The sequence below is a fragment of the Seriola dumerili genome, unplaced genomic scaffold, assembly GCF_002260705.1.
Source record: "Seriola dumerili isolate Sdu_G_001 unplaced genomic scaffold, Sdu_1.0 BDQW01000735.1, whole genome shotgun sequence".
Classification (NCBI taxonomy): Eukaryota; Metazoa; Chordata; class Actinopteri; order Carangiformes; family Carangidae; genus Seriola; species Seriola dumerili.
The window spans coordinates 1-16553 of NW_019174990.1; the positions used below are offsets into that span (position 1 = coordinate 1).

Sequence of the window (16553 nt, forward strand, 5' to 3'; positions counted from 1 at the left end):
ATCTGACTTTGACAACTCATGAAAACAGTTTGTTCCTTCGTCAAATAGAATGACAGACCTCTCATTCACTTTGATATAGTCCTGCATTGCATCAGTGTTTTCAATCACATCACTTTAAACTTTCTTCAAATATGTATGAGAGCAAGGCCAGTCTCTCTCTCTCCTCATACAACACCAACACAACACACACATATATTATATTTTAATAAATAATATATATAATATATATTACTGTACTAAGTGTGGGTTGAATTTCTGTTTGTGTTTAATGTTGCTGTACTATAGATTGATGCTATATCTAAGTTCAATGATGATTTGTCTGTTTTCCAATGCATAATCCAGTTTATCGTTTTGCTTTCCTCAGCTACAAGAGGGTATATTCGCTACACACAAATTGCACACTGTTATTAAAAATGCAAATGCCACAAAATCTGCTCCTTTTGCAAAATGAAAAATACCACTGAAAATATCATAAAAACATCTAAAAATCAACAGCTCTTCTGTTTTCCATAGAATTGCATATACATTTCCACACAGTGTTCTACAGCGACAGGACAGTGATCTGTTGAGAGGTTGAAAACAGAACATAGCTATGTTTTAACATGTTGCTGTTGTAACTGCAGTACAGTGCTGTGTCGAAAGTCGTCAGGTTTTTATCAAAACATCAAAACATTTGGCGTCTAAGTCTTGAAGCTCTGCAGCATCAGCTGTAGTAAATAAAGATTGTATCATTTACTAGGCAAAGAATTACGTCTCTATTTCTTCTGCAATTAAATGTAGGGAAAGGAAATATAATAATAGTTTTATATTATTATCATATCAATCATATGGTCAATAGTAATAATAATTATTAATTGTTCTATTAAGAAGTTCTAAGAATAATATATAATATTATTTCAGAGAACTTAAACAGGAAGAGAGTCACTCACTATGGTTATCAACTAATGACTTGTGCGGTATAACACAACACAGATCTCATCTGTCTAAGAAAATGTTTTGAATGTTAAGGGGAAACAGCAGTTAGAAGACTAACTTCCTTACTGCAGTTAAAAAATAGGAACTCATAGGAATTCATGTCTATTTTTCCATCTTTAACTGGTCATACACTGCTCTCCTTGCTTGTCCTGACAGCATGTCACTACTACACAGAACAGACTTCTTCAGCATCTATCTGGCTCACTTCTTCTTCTCCTGTCATCCTGCAACAACACAGGGAGTCCAGCAGCTTGTCTGCAGCCCCTTTCCTCATGAAAACATACAGAACCAAGTCTGCAAGAGGACTGAACTGAAGGAATGATAAGTATAAGCGTGAATCATCTGCAATGTAAGGTAAACACCTGCATGACATTTCCAGGAGCCAAATGACCAAGGGCAGGAACAGCAGTGTGTATTTCAGCAGCACCAGGACTAAAGTTCCTAAGATTCTCCGTTTTTCTTTAGGAGTGACAGAAATGGCCGCAGACAGGGCTTTGAAGGTACCAGCCGAGAAGATGATCAGCAGCGGGAAGGGGAGGAGGAGGAAGATGAAGCGGACAATGACGAAGACGTTAGTTAGCCGGGCAACAAGGAACTCGATGAAACATAAGACCCAGACCATAATGGAGACCTGCACCGACAACTTGACGTTTCGTCTGAAGCGGTACCACAGTGGGCAGGCGACGACCAAATACCTGTAATAAAAGATATACTGAGTGATAACCAATCAGGCTTTCACAGTTTCTTTAAGAACTACTCATGCACACACACACTATCTACCTTTCTAGTGCGACACACACCATAAAGCCAACGCTGGCCATCACACCAATGTAGTAGATCAAAGTAGAGAAGTAGAAGACCATAGAGCTCCTGTGATCTGCCACCCAGATCACCATGCAGCACATCTGGATGAGGTCGGAGATCAGGAGGTTGATGACATAGACCGGAGCAACATGGTCGTGTCGCACCTGTGTAAAAAAGAGTGGCAGCGGCCGGGTACACAACATTAACAGTTGGTAGGTCATTGCTGTGATGCAGATACTTACAGGAAAGCTTGATAATTCTTTACGTACCAGTGAATACAGAGCATAGATGGCAAACAAGGTCAATGGAAAACCTATCGAGATCACAATGCATGAAATCATGTGCGAGGCGCTCGGCCCAACAATTTGCCAATTGTTCATGTTACGAAAGTCAAACTCCTCAAACATGGTGTAATTTACAAGGTCATAAAAATAATACTCATAGGTGTAATTGAAGTCGGCAAAGTTGTTGAGGTAGAAATACTCCATCCTTCACTTTGACCTGTTGTGTAACAGAGAAAACAGCAGCGGGTGTGTTACAGCTACTCATTTCTTCCTCCTCAAACCACTGGAACAATATTATACAGTCAATGGTCATTACTACTGTTACTGCTGCAATATGACAATCAGTGACCGAAGAAATACTCTGATCTTTTGCTTAATACGACAATGCAGAAATACTCAGTTGTAAAACTTGTACATTCAAAATTTAACTTAGATTAATTAGATTAGATTAATTAGAATTAATGAGAACAATACATTTTATTTATAGACTTTCAAGGCACTCAAGGACTCCTTACAACACACAGTAAAGGAAGTTAAACTAGTACAAAGGTATTAGTAGGAAATTTACTTTAAGCAGTACTCATCGCAAAATAATACACATATATAATTGTATTATAATTATTGCTGCAGTAAAGTGTAGGCAACATTTGCATTTGCAGCTAGAAATGGTATGGCTATTTTTATCCTTTCTATACTGCCGGGTACCTTAATCTATAATAGTTCATCAGAATGTATTTACTGATTATATTTTGTATAGCTAGATAATGCAAATCTGAAAAATTACTAATAAATAACCATGGAATTACTATTTAACTTACTGGTTAAGTGCCGCTGTACCACCACTGTAATGTGTTCCATGTACCATCGACTGCACTGTCATCTGCTTCTGAAAAGCTCTTACACAACTCAACTTCCCCTTTTCTTCTTTTGAGATCTTAAACGCGATATGATTGGTTTGATAGATCCTGTGTGAGAACCTTCTTGTTATTTAATGATTAATTTATTCCAACTTCTCAAATTCTTTGGGAAAACATGCATCTTGCAGCTGTTTAACACCAACTCTGGGAAACCTTTCATTAATCAAATTGTCATTGAAACTGTCATCATTTCATGGAAGAGAATGAATGTAACCACTCAGCAGAATAACGCTGGGTCACAACATAGACAGTATTAAGTGTTAATCAATAAAATACTTGCATTTAAGGGAGGAGGACAAAAATCTAATGAAATGAAATGTTAACTAGTTTCACTGCAGTATACCAGTTTACATAATAACAAACAACTAAACCAGATACTCAGCAAAAAGGTAAAAATTATTTATTGAAGTTCCACATGCTTTTATATTTGTATATATTTACATTCGCTGAATAAGGAAAAAAATGATAATTCAAATTGTACAGAACAGCAGCAAATACAGTGCCAACATAATTCGATTCAGTCAATTCGTTATGTCTTCTACGGTCAATCATCCACAAAAAAGTCAAACTGCTCGTGGTGAAAAAAAAGAAAGAAAAGAAAAGCAGACAACCAACCTCAGTGGGATTCCTGCTGTGGGGACTAAAGACTCCTGAACAAAAATCTATTGAGTCATGCTAGACAAAATGAAAAAGTAAAACCACTAAAGTGAAAAATAATAAATAAATTTAATGTAATTTATTATTTGTTATTTGCACATTGAAAAAAAAAACATGAATATGAACTGACAAATTCCATTTAGATATTTGTCAGATGCTTTTATCTAGAGCGAATTACAAGTGAGGGACGTCACTAAAGCCTCAGTGCAGTAGGAAACCTTGGCGTAAGTACTGAGTACTATATGTATTTAATAAGTACAAGGACATCAAGTAAAGAAGTGCAGTGAAAGTGCAAAGTCAGAGCTAGTTAGGAAAGTTAGAGCTGTTAGGAGAGGAGCTGCTCTCTGAAGAGATGAGTCTTCAAGAGACTGTTGATGATGCAGAGGATCGCTCCTGCTCTGACAGTGTTTGGTAGTTTGTTCCACCAGCAGGGAACCTCAGACCAGAACAGTCTGGACTGAGACCGTCTTGTGTGCAGGGATGGTGATGACGGACGACGTTCCCTGGAGGAACGCAGTGGTTGAGGAGGGGCATTAAGCTGATTGAGTTCAAGTGGATGGAGCAGAGTCAGAAGTCTCTCTGAAGGCAGCATTAGAGATGTGAATCTGATTCAGGCGGCCATGGGTAGCCAGAGGAGGTCGACGAGCAGAGGAGTGACTCGTTACTTTTCGGGCTGATCGAAGACCAGACGGGCTGTTATCTATTCGGGTTTCACTGTGAATGAAGGGAGGTGAGGTGAGAGAGAACCATGGCCTGGACTAAGAGGTGGGTGGAGTGCTGAGTCAGGTAAGGCCTGATTTTTCTGATGTTGTATAAAGCAAAGAGACACGACCAGGAGACAGATGCAACATGGTCAGAGAAGGAACGCTGGTCATCAAACATGACACCCAGGTTTCTCCAGACTTTGGTTGGGGTGAGAGACAAAGAGGCGACTTTGAAATCTTGATGGAGAGACCGACTGGCCAGGATGACAAGGAGTTCAGTGTTAGAGAGGTTTAGCTGAAGAGACTGTGGGGTCGTCTGGAGGGAACGACAGTTGTGGTTGGAAAACAGGAAAAGGTGAACAACTATTAAAGCGTTAATGAGAGAACAATAAAAGAAAACAAATCCTAAAGACTTGTTAAGATTCTCTCTGTGTTAAACATGTTAATAATATCTGGAGTCTTTCTGTAATTATAAATTTGCATTTTCAGTGTCCAACAGTCAACATCATAAACGCTTCCTTTTTTCTGTCAGGTGTCCACATGCAAACATCATCTGTTAAAGATGCTGCCTTGCTTTTAATTTCCCTGCATCTCTCTTTCTTTTTTTCTGTGCCTACATGCACCCACCTGTCTACATCCTACATCAGTCACACTTGTGATTCTCCACTATCATCTGCTGCAACGTCGTCCATCCTGCAGCAGCACAGGCGCGCCAGCAACCTGTCAACGGGCCCTTCCCGCATGAGAACAACCAGAATCAAATCCAGAAAAGCACTGAACTGAATCAGGGGCAGAACGACCCCTGGGAAATCAGTGGCATCCGTTAACATTACAATAATCATAATGATTGAAGGAAGGATCAGCAGAGTGTAATTAACCAGCAACAGAACCAAAGCTCCAACAGTTCTTCGTTTTTCCTCAGCGGGCACAGAGGTGGCAGCAGGCAGCGCTCCAAGGGTCAAAACCAGACAGGCGATGAACAGGGGTAAAGGTAGGAGGGCAGGGTAGGGGAGGTAAAAATATTGCTTTGAGCGCATGGCAAAAAAAATAATGATAAAACAAAGGACCCAGATCGCGACACACACAAACACAGAAGTCCCAACTCGTCTGATGCACTTCTGTTTTGGAAAGGCGATGACCATGTACCTGCAAGGAAAGATGAGACAGATATTCTGGATTATCACAGAACAGTATTATATATTCAGGATGATTCACAATATGATACTGGAAATACAGACAGCTACCTTTCCAGCGCGACACACATCTTGAAGCAGAGACTGGCCAAAACACCATAGCACAAACTAAATACAGAGATTATCATTGAAATCAAAAAACCGGCCATTCCAGTGAGGTGTATCTTCCAGAGGATGGTGGAGCAGATTTGAATCAGATTGGAGATGAGGAGGTTTGCGACATAGGTGATGGGGAGTCGATCCTTTCGAGGCTGCAGGAAACATTCATGAAAAAGATAAGTTTCTAACACATTCTAACTTTAACTCTTTGTTTTCTGTGTAATTATTTTATTACTGTCCCATCTCAGGAAGCACTTGATGCTTGTAATGTCTTTGTATTTTCAGGACTCGAGGCTGCATTTCTTGAATAAAAGGTGCCGTTCAAATACAGTTCATTATCATAAGAATTTACATTAACAGAGCAGTAAACATGCGACATTGTCCGAAAGTCATTGGCTGAAACAATAAAAATCTTTACATCAAATGTTGTGGAGATACCAATAAGCAGCATATTATATTAGTTTAAAGGACACTGACTGGACTTGATCACCTCCAGCTTCATATTTAACAGACAAACATAACAGTGGTATCGGTCTTCACATCTACATCTCAGAAAAATGTCAAACTATTCCTTTAATACTTTTACAAAAAAAAGATCAGATGTATCTGAAAGGTCTAACAGGAAATATATTTTATGGACAAAACACCACCTTTATACACAGACATCAAAAAAAAATTCACAGAGACAGACACATAAATGTAAGTCATTGTTTACATACCTGGCAACACAGAGAACAGATGGCCAGTAAAGTCAAAGGAATGCCAGCACCGATGTTTATCCAGAACAACACCCCATAGAAATTAGTGGGGTATTCAAACGTCATCTTACGGCTGGTTTTCTGTGAAACAAATTCCCATAAATAAAGTACACACACCATGTAAGACATCACACACAGAGGAACAGACACTGTTTTTTGGAACCTCTTGTTCGAACTGGGCTTTAATGTGGAATTATGGATGAGCAAGATGAAGAGGAGGCAAAATCTGGGTGTGAAAATGTCCAAACAATATTTCAAAGTTAAGAGCTCCGACTCTGCTGCATAAATAGTCTTGTGAGATCCAATGGATATTGTACCCTGTGCTTTAAATTATAACAATATTGACGTTAAATGACAGGGGAAAATTTAAATAAAGACACAATACTTTGTGATTTAAATGGATTCAGCTCTGATCTACAACTTGGAAACAGGCAGGCTGAAGCTGCTGAGTGGATGTACAGTGTGTGGGTTACAACTTGAGCCTATATTTGTTTACATTTTGAAAATTAAGTACACTGAATTATCTTTTAATAGCTAATTTTAGCTAGCTAATTAACACAGCATGTCCAGCTGTTTTAACTACCATTAACTTTGTTCTCCTGATTTTTCTTGTCCTCTGAAACTGAGGCTAATATACACTGAGTTTCATCACATTTAAAACGTTAGATATAAAACTCAACACCTCAAACTTGCACCTCAAACAAAACAGTAGTTACTCCTGCAGTTGCTGTAAACAACTGTAAACATCAGCCCGCCTCCGTAAGAATTCCCGCTAATGACGTCACTGTCGCTGGCAGCGTTTCCAGCTCTTTTAAATATCCTTAACTTTTCATTCCTACTTGCTCTTGTTGTTGTCAAACCGCCCCGAAACTGGAACTATACACACATCTAAAAACATTTGTATTTAAAAGAAAAAAGAAAAAGAAAAACTCTGCAAACCTCGGAGTATGTTCTCAAACAAAACAGCTTCCTTATTCCTGGAGGGACTGGAAACAAATGGCAACCCGGGGAGCTCTTCCTGTTGACAACGTCACCCATGAAGAAACGGTTCATTCTTCAGAGGATCCCACACACATACAGACACACAGACACACACACTCTCTCTTTCTCTCTCTCTCTCTCTCTCTCTCTCTCTCTCTCTCATAAACACACACACACACACACGTCCATTTCCATGGAATTTATTATCTGTTGGTAAGAACCAGAATAAGTCTCTTAAACCCCCTTTCCACTGGTCAAAGCACCCGCTAAGACCCGCTAACACCGGGCTTTTGTCGACAATGGAACAATCGGCATTCACACCCGGGTCAAATGACTGCAGCAGAGGGGTTTTTTTACCCCGGTTGAACGCGGTAATTTTTCACCCTCTTTACTGCAGTAACTTCTTTCAGATCACAGACACTGTAGACACACCTGCCACCTGTCCAGCACGGTGCTGTTCAACCAGAAACACAGCGGCTACACTGCGCACCGGCGTGGAAGAGTTAGCAGAGATTCAAAACAAGTTTTCATAGCACACAGTAACTGATCGAAGTGTCTCGGCGCTTTTTACAGTAACACCAACCCGGAGATGAGACCTGCCAGATCCGTTTTACTAGTTAATACGGCGGCTAGCAGCTCAAGATCAATGCAATTACAGGTGCATTAGCTAGCGTGCTAACAGCTAGCGCGCTAATTGCTAGCGCGGTAATCTTAAATCAACAATACTCATAATTTAACCTGGATTAACAAACATGTTCACACTTACTTTTTATCGGAGATGCTCAGCTCAAAACACAACACAGACAACTGGCCATTCACTCACTTCTTAAACTTGTAGCTGTTGCCTTGAACGCAGCATTACTAACCGGTGACGGGGATATTCAAGAATACATATGTTGGTCAGGGGAGACATCTATCTACAAGCTAGATTCATTCAGAAAAGATGTGGAAAAAAGGCTTTTTACAACCTAAACAGAACACGTCATTATGTCTTATGCTCACTGTCTTCCCGCTACTGCCCTGAAGTGACGCCGCCATTTTGTGTTCAGAAAGATGACAAACAAGAGCAGACCCGCCAACGCAGCTGCAGATGGAGCATAACAGTGAGGGAAACAACTCGCTCAGTGGCCTGCTTTGGACTTTATCATGATGATATTAAAAACCTGGAATACTTTTATAAGGAACCGTTTTGATGTTTGTGATCTGTGGACCTTGCGGACTAAAGGAATACAAGCAATGGAGGAATGGAGTGAGAATTGGAGTTCTACATGTCCAAACGGTAGGTAGTCACCACGATGCTGGTTAATAAATTATATTTATGTGACATGGTTAGCGCAAAATGAACGGAATATTTGAATTCTAGAGACTCTAACCGATCTAAGGAGGAACAGCCTGTTTATATTGACAAACGTTTAACCTCAGAACACGTTCAGAACCTTCTAGTGGGCCCGTGCACGAGCCAGCAGGTTAGTAAGTGGGATGCGAAGAACAAGAAGCAGCTCTGCTGTTAGGATCCATAAGTGAGTTGACAGCACTTTGTGTAATGCTCAAACTATAACGTTGTTGTGGAGTACATAAAACCACTCTGTAAAACCACTCTGTAGCACCACTCTGAGCCGTTCCTCGTCGCTATTTTGCCAGTACCTGACTCCGCTGAATTTGCGGCTAATCCAGGAATGGGCAAAGAGGAGGGGCGCGTGTCCAGTTTGGGTGCATGCCGACTGGTGACAGGTATATGCACCCAAACTATGCCTGTCACTCAAGGCGGCACGCCCTCAATTATAGATAACTTTGAGCCTTAATAAAATATAATTTATACGAAAATTCACCAGAAAGTTCTCCTGAAGGAGGGAATTAGTTTTAGGGACCTAAACCGTTTTTTATACCAGGCTGTAAACATGTTTATTACTGCTGTAAAGTTGGGCATTTTAACATGGGATTCTATGGGGATTGACTCAGCGATGGTGCTTCCGGTGCTCCAGCAATTTTGTCTGTTATGGAAATGCTCATTGTTGATAATAATGAAAACAGCTGATATTAAATAAACAATGATTAATGATTAATTAATTAATGTGCATTTTTAGTTAAAATAACAGTGACACAGAGAAGCCATGCAACCCCATAGTTTATAGCAAGAATGACACTCAAAGCAATGCACAATAGAAATGTAGGAAATAGATACTAGACAGATACTGTCATCTGGTGGTGTGCTTTGGATCATGAGCTGTTCCAATTCTTCTCCAAACTTTCTTCTTCCCATCATTCTGGTACAGGTTGATCTTAGTCTCATCTGTCCAAAGAATGCAGTTCCAGAACTGGGCTGGCTTCTCCAGGTGTTTTTTGGCAAAGTCAATTCTGGCCTTTCTATTTTTGAGGCTGATTAATGGTTTGCACCTTGTGGTGAATCCTTTGTATTTACTCTCATGAAGTCTTCTCTTTATGGTAGACTTAGATACTGATACACTTACTTCCTGGAGAGTGTTCTTCACTTGAGTGGATGTTGGAAGGGGTTTTTCTTCACCATGGAAAGGATTCTGCAATCATCCACCACTGTTGTCTTCTGTGGACGTCCAGGCCTTTTTGAGTTCCCAAGCTCACCAGTGCACTCTTTTTTTCTCAGAATGTACCAAACTGTTGATTTGGCCACTCCTAACATTTCTGCTATCTCTCTGATGGATTTCTTTTTTTTTTCAGCCTCAGGATGGTCTGTTTCACCTCCATTGAGAGCTCCTTTGACCGCATGTTGTGTGTTCACAGCAACAGCTTCCAAATGCAAACGCCACACCTGGAATCAACTCCAGACCTTTTTACCTGCTCAATGATGACAGGTTAACGAGGGAAGAGCCCATGCAGCCTTGTTATTTTTTTTGCAGCCTTCTGAGTCAACTGTCCAATTACTTTTGGTCCCTTGAAAAAGAGGTGGCTACGTATTAAAGAGCTGTGAATAGATGTGAATACTCTCAAATTACAGCTGAGAGTCTGCACTTTAAGGCCATATTGATTATATAATTGTATCCTGAATATGTTTTCGTAAACAGCTAAAATAACAAAACTTGTGTCACTGTCCAAATATTTCTGGGCCTAACTGTATTAGATTATAAGAGACTTCCTTCATGTCATATCTTGCAACATTGCTGCATTAGACATGGTTAGACTGTGTATACAGCAGTAAAAGAAAGACATCCAGATTGTGGTCCACCAGCTTTTAAAGGCAAAGTTTTTGTTACATTACTTCTCTCAATCTATGTATAACCTAGTACATTAAAACTGTAAAGGTGTTGATACATAACAAGTGGACTGGACTGTAGGTGTACAGTAATCTACAGTTGCATTTGTTTTTACCCTCTCTTGCCTTAAATACCAGTAACTTGAGATTTGTGCTAAAATGCTGGATCACTAAGATTTATCCTGAACTATAGTTGTACTGTATTTGTGTGAACAGCACTTCACAGCTTTAGTATTATCACTGAACAATGTGAGGTAGATGTTAAAACACTTGCTGATCTCTCAAACAGGTTTCACAGTGAAGAATGGAAGATTCCTACATTAATATCACCTCACAGAACAGAACCTACGATGACAGCTACATCGAGAATGAGTATGATTTTACAACAATAGCATCACCATCATGATCGATGATGAAGAAACTACATTCATCATGGATGTGGTGATGTGCATTATCATTTTTATCAGCCTTCCTTTGACCCTCTGGTAGGGTTGCACGGTATACCGGTACCAGTATAGTGCCGCGATACTAGAGTTTTGAAAACGGTACTATACCAGCATTTAAAAACAAACGGTACTTTTATTTTATTTTATTGAATGCAAATGAATTGGTAAATTGGAGCCTGTCTCTTTAAGCACAGCGAGGCCAGCGAGTGTGACGTAGCCCGAGCGGATTTAAGCCGCCTCCCACGCGCACTCGCATGTTCAGACTGTGGAGGAGAGAGAAATTACGAGTCGGGTTTTAGACAGACGGAGCGGGTTGAACAAAAAATTAGGTAGACAGAGATGGCAGCTGCAGAAAAGCCCGTACTCGTAGACAAAATGGGGGCCCGAAGTACGGTTTGGAAGTATTTCGGGTTTAAACCAAATGATAAAGGTCAGCCGTTGAACCTAGAAGCACCGCAGTGCAAGCGGTGCTACAAGGTGTGTCTCGCTAAAGGAGGCAAGACTTCAAACCTCTCGAAGCATTTAAAGGACAACCATGCGGACTTGTTCAAAGACTTCAGTCAAGAACGACAGGTGATAATGTTGTTCACCAGTTCACTGCACTGTAATGTCAGTGAAAGAAGTACAAAGCCCCTGCCAGCCCAGTAGTAAATCTACAGTAGCCTGCATACAGAGCTAAAACATGTCCATGGTTAATAAATACATTCAAAAATATATTTTATTTAAAATATTTAAATAACCCATTAAGGCAATGCATAATATAAATGAAATATTATATTGAAACATTTTTGTAAAACATTTTATTAGCCTACAATATCTAATCCTATCCTAGATGATAGAATGAGCCTCAATTTATTTTTCTAGTTATGTCCATATAATGTTTCATGTATAGTTTCAAAACATAAACCTTTTGAACAATAAGAAAAAGTAAAATAAAGCAATGGCATTCAAATTAAAATGATCATGTTATTTAAAATACTGTACACCCTTCCTCCCCCAATTACAGAAGTCTAGTGCTCCTGGCTCAGAGAGGGTGACACCACCCACTCAGAAGCAACCTACTCTCCAAGATGTCTTTCAACAGCATATGAAGTATCCAAAGGACAGCGAAGATGCTAAAAGGCTCAACAGGGCAGTTGCAGAATTTATCTGTATGGATCAAGTGCCAATATATTCAGTAGAGAAAGCTGGGTTCAGAAACCTTGTGCATAATTTGGACAAAAAGTATGACCTCCCATCAAGGAATTTTTTCATGTATAATGAAATTCCCAAGATATATGACGAGACAAGATCTATGATCAGTGCACAGCTAGCAGAAAAGCCATTCTTTGCCTGCACTACTGACCTCTGGACGAGCAGAACTGCAAGCGCATACATGGCTGTAACACTCCAGTATATTACAAAAGCCTGGGAAATTGAGTCCTGGTGCCTAGGATGCTCTGCATTGCAGTCTGACCACACAGCTGAAAGTCTGAAGGAAGCCTTGGAAGATATTGTGATAGAGTCATGGGGGTTGGATATGACCAACATGTCTGGTATCACAACAGATAATGCTTCTAATAACCGCAAGGCGTTTGCTGATGACTTCAACTGGATACCCTGCTTTGGCCACAACCTGGATTTGGCTGTCAAGAAAGCCATAGCAATAGATCGCGTGGCAAGCTCTCTGTCCCGACTCCGGAACACCATCTCTGCCTTCTCCAGGTCCAATAAGATGACAAGAATGCTGAAAGAGAAACAGGCCTCTTTAAATCTACCACAGCATAAACTAATTCATGATGAGCCTACCCGCTGGGGTTCCACCTATGACATGGTGGAACGATTCTGTGAGCAGCAACAAGCTGTCTCTGCAGTTCTGGCGGACGATAGAAAGAAGTGGCACCTGATGCCCAGAGACTCAGACATGACAATTCTGGAAACAGTGAGGGATGTCTTGGCTCCACTCAGTGAGTTCACAGATGCCCTAAGTGGAGAGAAAGAGGCTACTCTCTCATCAGTCCTACCACTCATATGGAAGATAAGAGCCTGCCTGGAAGATGAGGAAGGTGACAGTCCACTGATGCGGGAAATGAAGCACAGTAGTAAACAAGACTTTGAAAAGAGATATGATGAGTACAATCTGAAGATGACACTAAACATCGCAACATTCCTAGATCCAAGATTTAAAAATATGTTTGTTACTATGGAAGAACAAGTTAAGATGGAACTTCTCCTAAAAGTAGATACAGTTCATCTTCCTAGGGAGCACAGCCAGGAGCAACAAGAAGAGTCAGTGGATGACACAGGAGCAGCTACATCAAAGAAGAAGAGAAGTGACCTAAAGAGTTTGCTCTGCAGTATCGCCTCAGAAAAGAAGGGGGCAGATACTAGACAAGATTCTGCCACACCCATGACAACACCCAGTGATAAACTGCAAAGAGAGATGACTGATTATAGACAATTAAGAGACATTAGCCCTGCAGAGGACCCCCTGGTATGGTGGAAGCATCACCAGGTAGAGCTACCCATCTTAGCTTAGTTTGCAAGACAGTATTTGTGTATTCCAGCATCAAGCTGTGCATCTGAACGTGTCTTCAGCACATCTGGGAATATCTGCAGTCCAAGGCGTTCTAGACTGACCGAGGAAAATGTAGACACCCTTGTTTTCTTGGCTAGGAACCTGAAAAAGGAAAAAAAGTGATAGCCAGCCAGCCACCCTAGGAGGAGTTTTTGCTATTATAGTATTTTATTTAACATGGTAATTTTAATTTGAATGGCATTGCTTTATTTTACTTGTTCTCACTGTTTAAAAGGATTGAACATTTTAATCCCATGCCAATTATTTATTTTAATTCTTGGTGTTATTGTTCCCAAAGTCTGTTTTAAAATAAAGGAAAATATTGACATTTGAGAGTGTTTCACCTTTTTACAAAAAGTATCGAAAAGTATCGAAAAGTATCGAAATACATATTGGTATCGGTATCAAAACAGAAATTTGGTATCGTGACAACCCTACCCTCTGGTGAGTACATGATGACTGAGAAAGTAGGAACCAATGAGAGTTTGATGAAAAATACATCTGACTGCAAATGTTGAGCAGAGTAAGATGACAACGTGTCATCAGCAAAGATCATGATTTTTTCTACCAATGTTTTCCTTCAGGTCAGAAACGATCACGTGGCTCCGATCCGATCAACCTTCTGATTTCTGACCTCATTCAACTCTGCTGCATGATTGTTGAAGTGGCAAACACACTGCTGTTCCTGCCCACCATCATTTGGTCCCAGGTAGACGGACTCAAAAATAACAATACCGTCAATGATGTGTCTTTCGTGTTTGTAAAGTTGAGTCCTCTTGCAGACTTGTTCCTGTATGTTTTCAGTAGGAAAGGAGCTGTAGACAAGCTGTTGGCCTCTCTGTGTCATTGCAGGATGGACAGCGATGATAGAAACAGACCAACAGCATGAATGATGACAACTTATACACAGTCGCTCCATGTAGGCAGAGAAAGAGAGAAAAACAGAAGAAGAAATGGAGGAAATAGAGACAAGACAAATACTGTCGTCTTCTCACATGATTTCCTACAAGACATCTAACTGTAGGTTCACTTGCTGCGGTGCACTGTGAAAGCTTCAAGACATGTACATAAAATGTTCTATAAAAAGTTCATGTATATCATTATTACACTTTAATCACAAAAACAAACCTTATATTATTTGAAGATAATCAGCAGCATGATCACTCTGCCAATATAACCACATCTCTCTCATTCTTAGATCTTTATTTTGTCTGTTTTCTGCAAGTTTTACTTTTTCCTGCTTATAAATAGTGTCTAACCACAACTGTATTTTTGTTGTTGTATTTTGTAAATTATTTTATAGTAAAGTAAGTAAAGTACGTTTTTGTGGTTTGTTGTAAATTTATTTTCTAATAAAGTAAATCCTGCTTGTTTACCTTTATTCAATGTCAAAATTCTGTTTACAACATAGTAAATTGTTTTGCAGGTCTCACAGTTTGAACTAATAAACTAACTAATGGCGTCACTACACTCAGAGCAGAGTATGATCACTATCATCTGAACTTTCTGTCAGATGGTTGAGCACCCACTCATCCCCCACACCTTTCTGACAACATGTCTCCTTAAATCTTACTTGCAGGTTGTATTCAAGGAACCATTAGAAAACAAGGTTTGGTTTTACATTTTCAATAAAAAATAACAGAGGAAGAAACGGACACAGAGAAGTCATGCATCTGCATATCTATGGCAGGAATGACACAGCAATGAATTTTTTAGAAAACCACATCTTCCTTAGAGAGAGAGATCACATCATCCTGAACCTCCTTCGTTTCATATCTTGCTACATTACTGCATTTCACATCACTAGACTGTGGATACAGAGGAGAAAACAGCAGACTCTGGTGAAAGAAGCACATCCAGATTGTGGTCCACCAGCTTTCAAAGGTAAAGTTTGTGTTACATTACTTCTCTTAATCAATGTTTAACCTAATACATTAAAAGTGTAAAGGTGTTGATACATAACAAGGGGACTGGACTGTAGGTGTACAGTAATCTACAGTTGTATTTAGTCTCTGTTTTTACCCTCTCTTGCCTTAAATACCAGTAACTTGAGATTTGTGCTAAAATGCTGGATCACTAAGATTTATCCTGAACTATAGTTGTACTGTATTTGTGTGAACAGCACTTCACAGCTTTAGTATTATCACTGAACAATGTGAGGTAGATGTTAAAACACTTGCTGATCTCTCAAACAGGTTTCACAGTGAAGAATGGAAGATTCCTTCATTAACATCACCTCACAGAACAGAAGCTACGATGACAGCACCACCATCTCTTATGATAATGAACAAAAAATCATGGATGTGGTGACATGCATTATCATTTGTATCAGCCTTCCTTTGACCCTAGTGGCCATCCATGGAGTCTGTTCTCTGGTGAGTACATGATGACTGAGAAAGTAGGAACCAATGAGAGTTTGATGAAAAATACATCTGACTGTAAATGTTGAGCAGAGTAAGATGACAACGTGTCATCAGCAAAGATCATGATTTTTTCTACCAATGTTTTCCTGCAGGTCAGAAACGATCACGTGGCTCCGATCTACATCATCAACCTTCTGATTTCTGACCTCATTCAACTCTGCTGCATGATCGTTGAAGTGGTACTACCTGAGGATTCGATCATCACAACAATCTTCCTTTTTATTTACATTTTTGGTCTGATGGCGAGTGTTGGCTTCATGGTGTGTATCGCCATGGAAAGGTAGCTATCAGTTTATTCAGTATTTGTGTAGCTACATGTCTGACCTTTTTATATATGTATACTGTATATAGTGTTTGTATTATATATAATATAATTCAGACACAAAGAATCTGTGTGTCTATGTTGTATCACAGGTATCTGGTCATCGCCTGGCCGCTGTGGTACCGCTTCAGACGAACCATCAAGACCTCTGTAGTGGTCTGTGTCCTGGTCTGGACCCTTCCTCTTTTGATTTTTCTCTTTGCATTT

The 16553-nt window shown here is 39.9% G+C and overlaps 3 protein-coding genes across 3 annotated transcripts in view; 1 reads left to right on the forward strand and 2 right to left on the reverse strand.

Moving 5' to 3' along the window:
- Positions 1-1141: 1141 nt before the first annotated feature.
- On the reverse strand, positions 1142-2267 carry LOC111236857 (G-protein coupled receptor 4-like). Its single transcript, XM_022765732.1, has 3 exons — positions 2049-2267; positions 1756-1943; positions 1142-1670 (listed from the first exon to the last, which is right to left on the reverse strand). The coding sequence occupies exons 1-3, from the start codon at positions 2265-2267 to the stop codon at positions 1142-1144; spliced, it is 936 nt and encodes a 311-aa protein (XP_022621453.1).
- Positions 2268-3397: 1130 nt separating this feature from the next.
- On the reverse strand, positions 3398-7394 carry LOC111236858 (proteinase-activated receptor 2-like). The gene is made up of 4 exons (XM_022765733.1): positions 7331-7394; positions 6353-6472; positions 5586-5785; positions 3398-5487 (listed from the first exon to the last, which is right to left on the reverse strand). Exons 2-4 carry the CDS (start codon positions 6455-6457, stop codon positions 4989-4991), a joined length of 804 nt encoding a protein of 267 aa, XP_022621454.1. The 5' UTR covers positions 6458-6472; positions 7331-7394; the 3' UTR covers positions 3398-4988.
- Positions 7395-15987: 8593 nt separating this feature from the next.
- Positions 15988-16553, forward strand: part of LOC111236856 (G-protein coupled receptor 4-like) — a gene marked incomplete at its 3' end in the record, with an annotated part of 810 nt that continues 244 nt past the window's right edge. Inside the window, exons 1-3 of the mRNA XM_022765731.1 lie at positions 15988-15999; positions 16117-16304; positions 16439-16553. Coding sequence (XP_022621452.1) covers positions 15988-15999; positions 16117-16304; positions 16439-16553 — 315 coding nt within the window. The remainder of the gene's footprint in view (positions 16000-16116; positions 16305-16438) is intronic.

Bases quoted from the DNA above. Each gene is read 5' to 3' on its own strand.
- LOC111236857 (XM_022765732.1), bottom strand. From the start codon at position 2,267: ATGGAGTATTTCTACCTCAACAACTTTGCCGACTTCAATTACACCTAT. The intron at 1,944-2,048 runs GTACGTAAAGAA...TTTTTTACACAG, and splicing joins TCTATGCTCTGTATTCACTG to GTGCGACACGACCATGTTGC. The intron at 1,671-1,755 runs GTAGATAGTGTG...CTTTTATTACAG, and splicing joins GTGTGTGTCGCACTAGAAAG to GTATTTGGTCGTCGCCTGCC.
- LOC111236858 (XM_022765733.1), bottom strand. From the start codon at position 6,457: ATGACGTTTGAATACCCCACTAATTTCTATGGGGTGTTGTTCTGGATA. The intron at 5,786-6,352 runs GTATGTAAACAA...TGTTTCCTGCAG, and splicing joins TCTGTTCTCTGTGTTGCCAG to CCTCGAAAGGATCGACTCCC. The intron at 5,488-5,585 runs GTAGCTGTCTGT...CTTTCCTTGCAG, and splicing joins ATGTGTGTCGCGCTGGAAAG to GTACATGGTCATCGCCTTTC.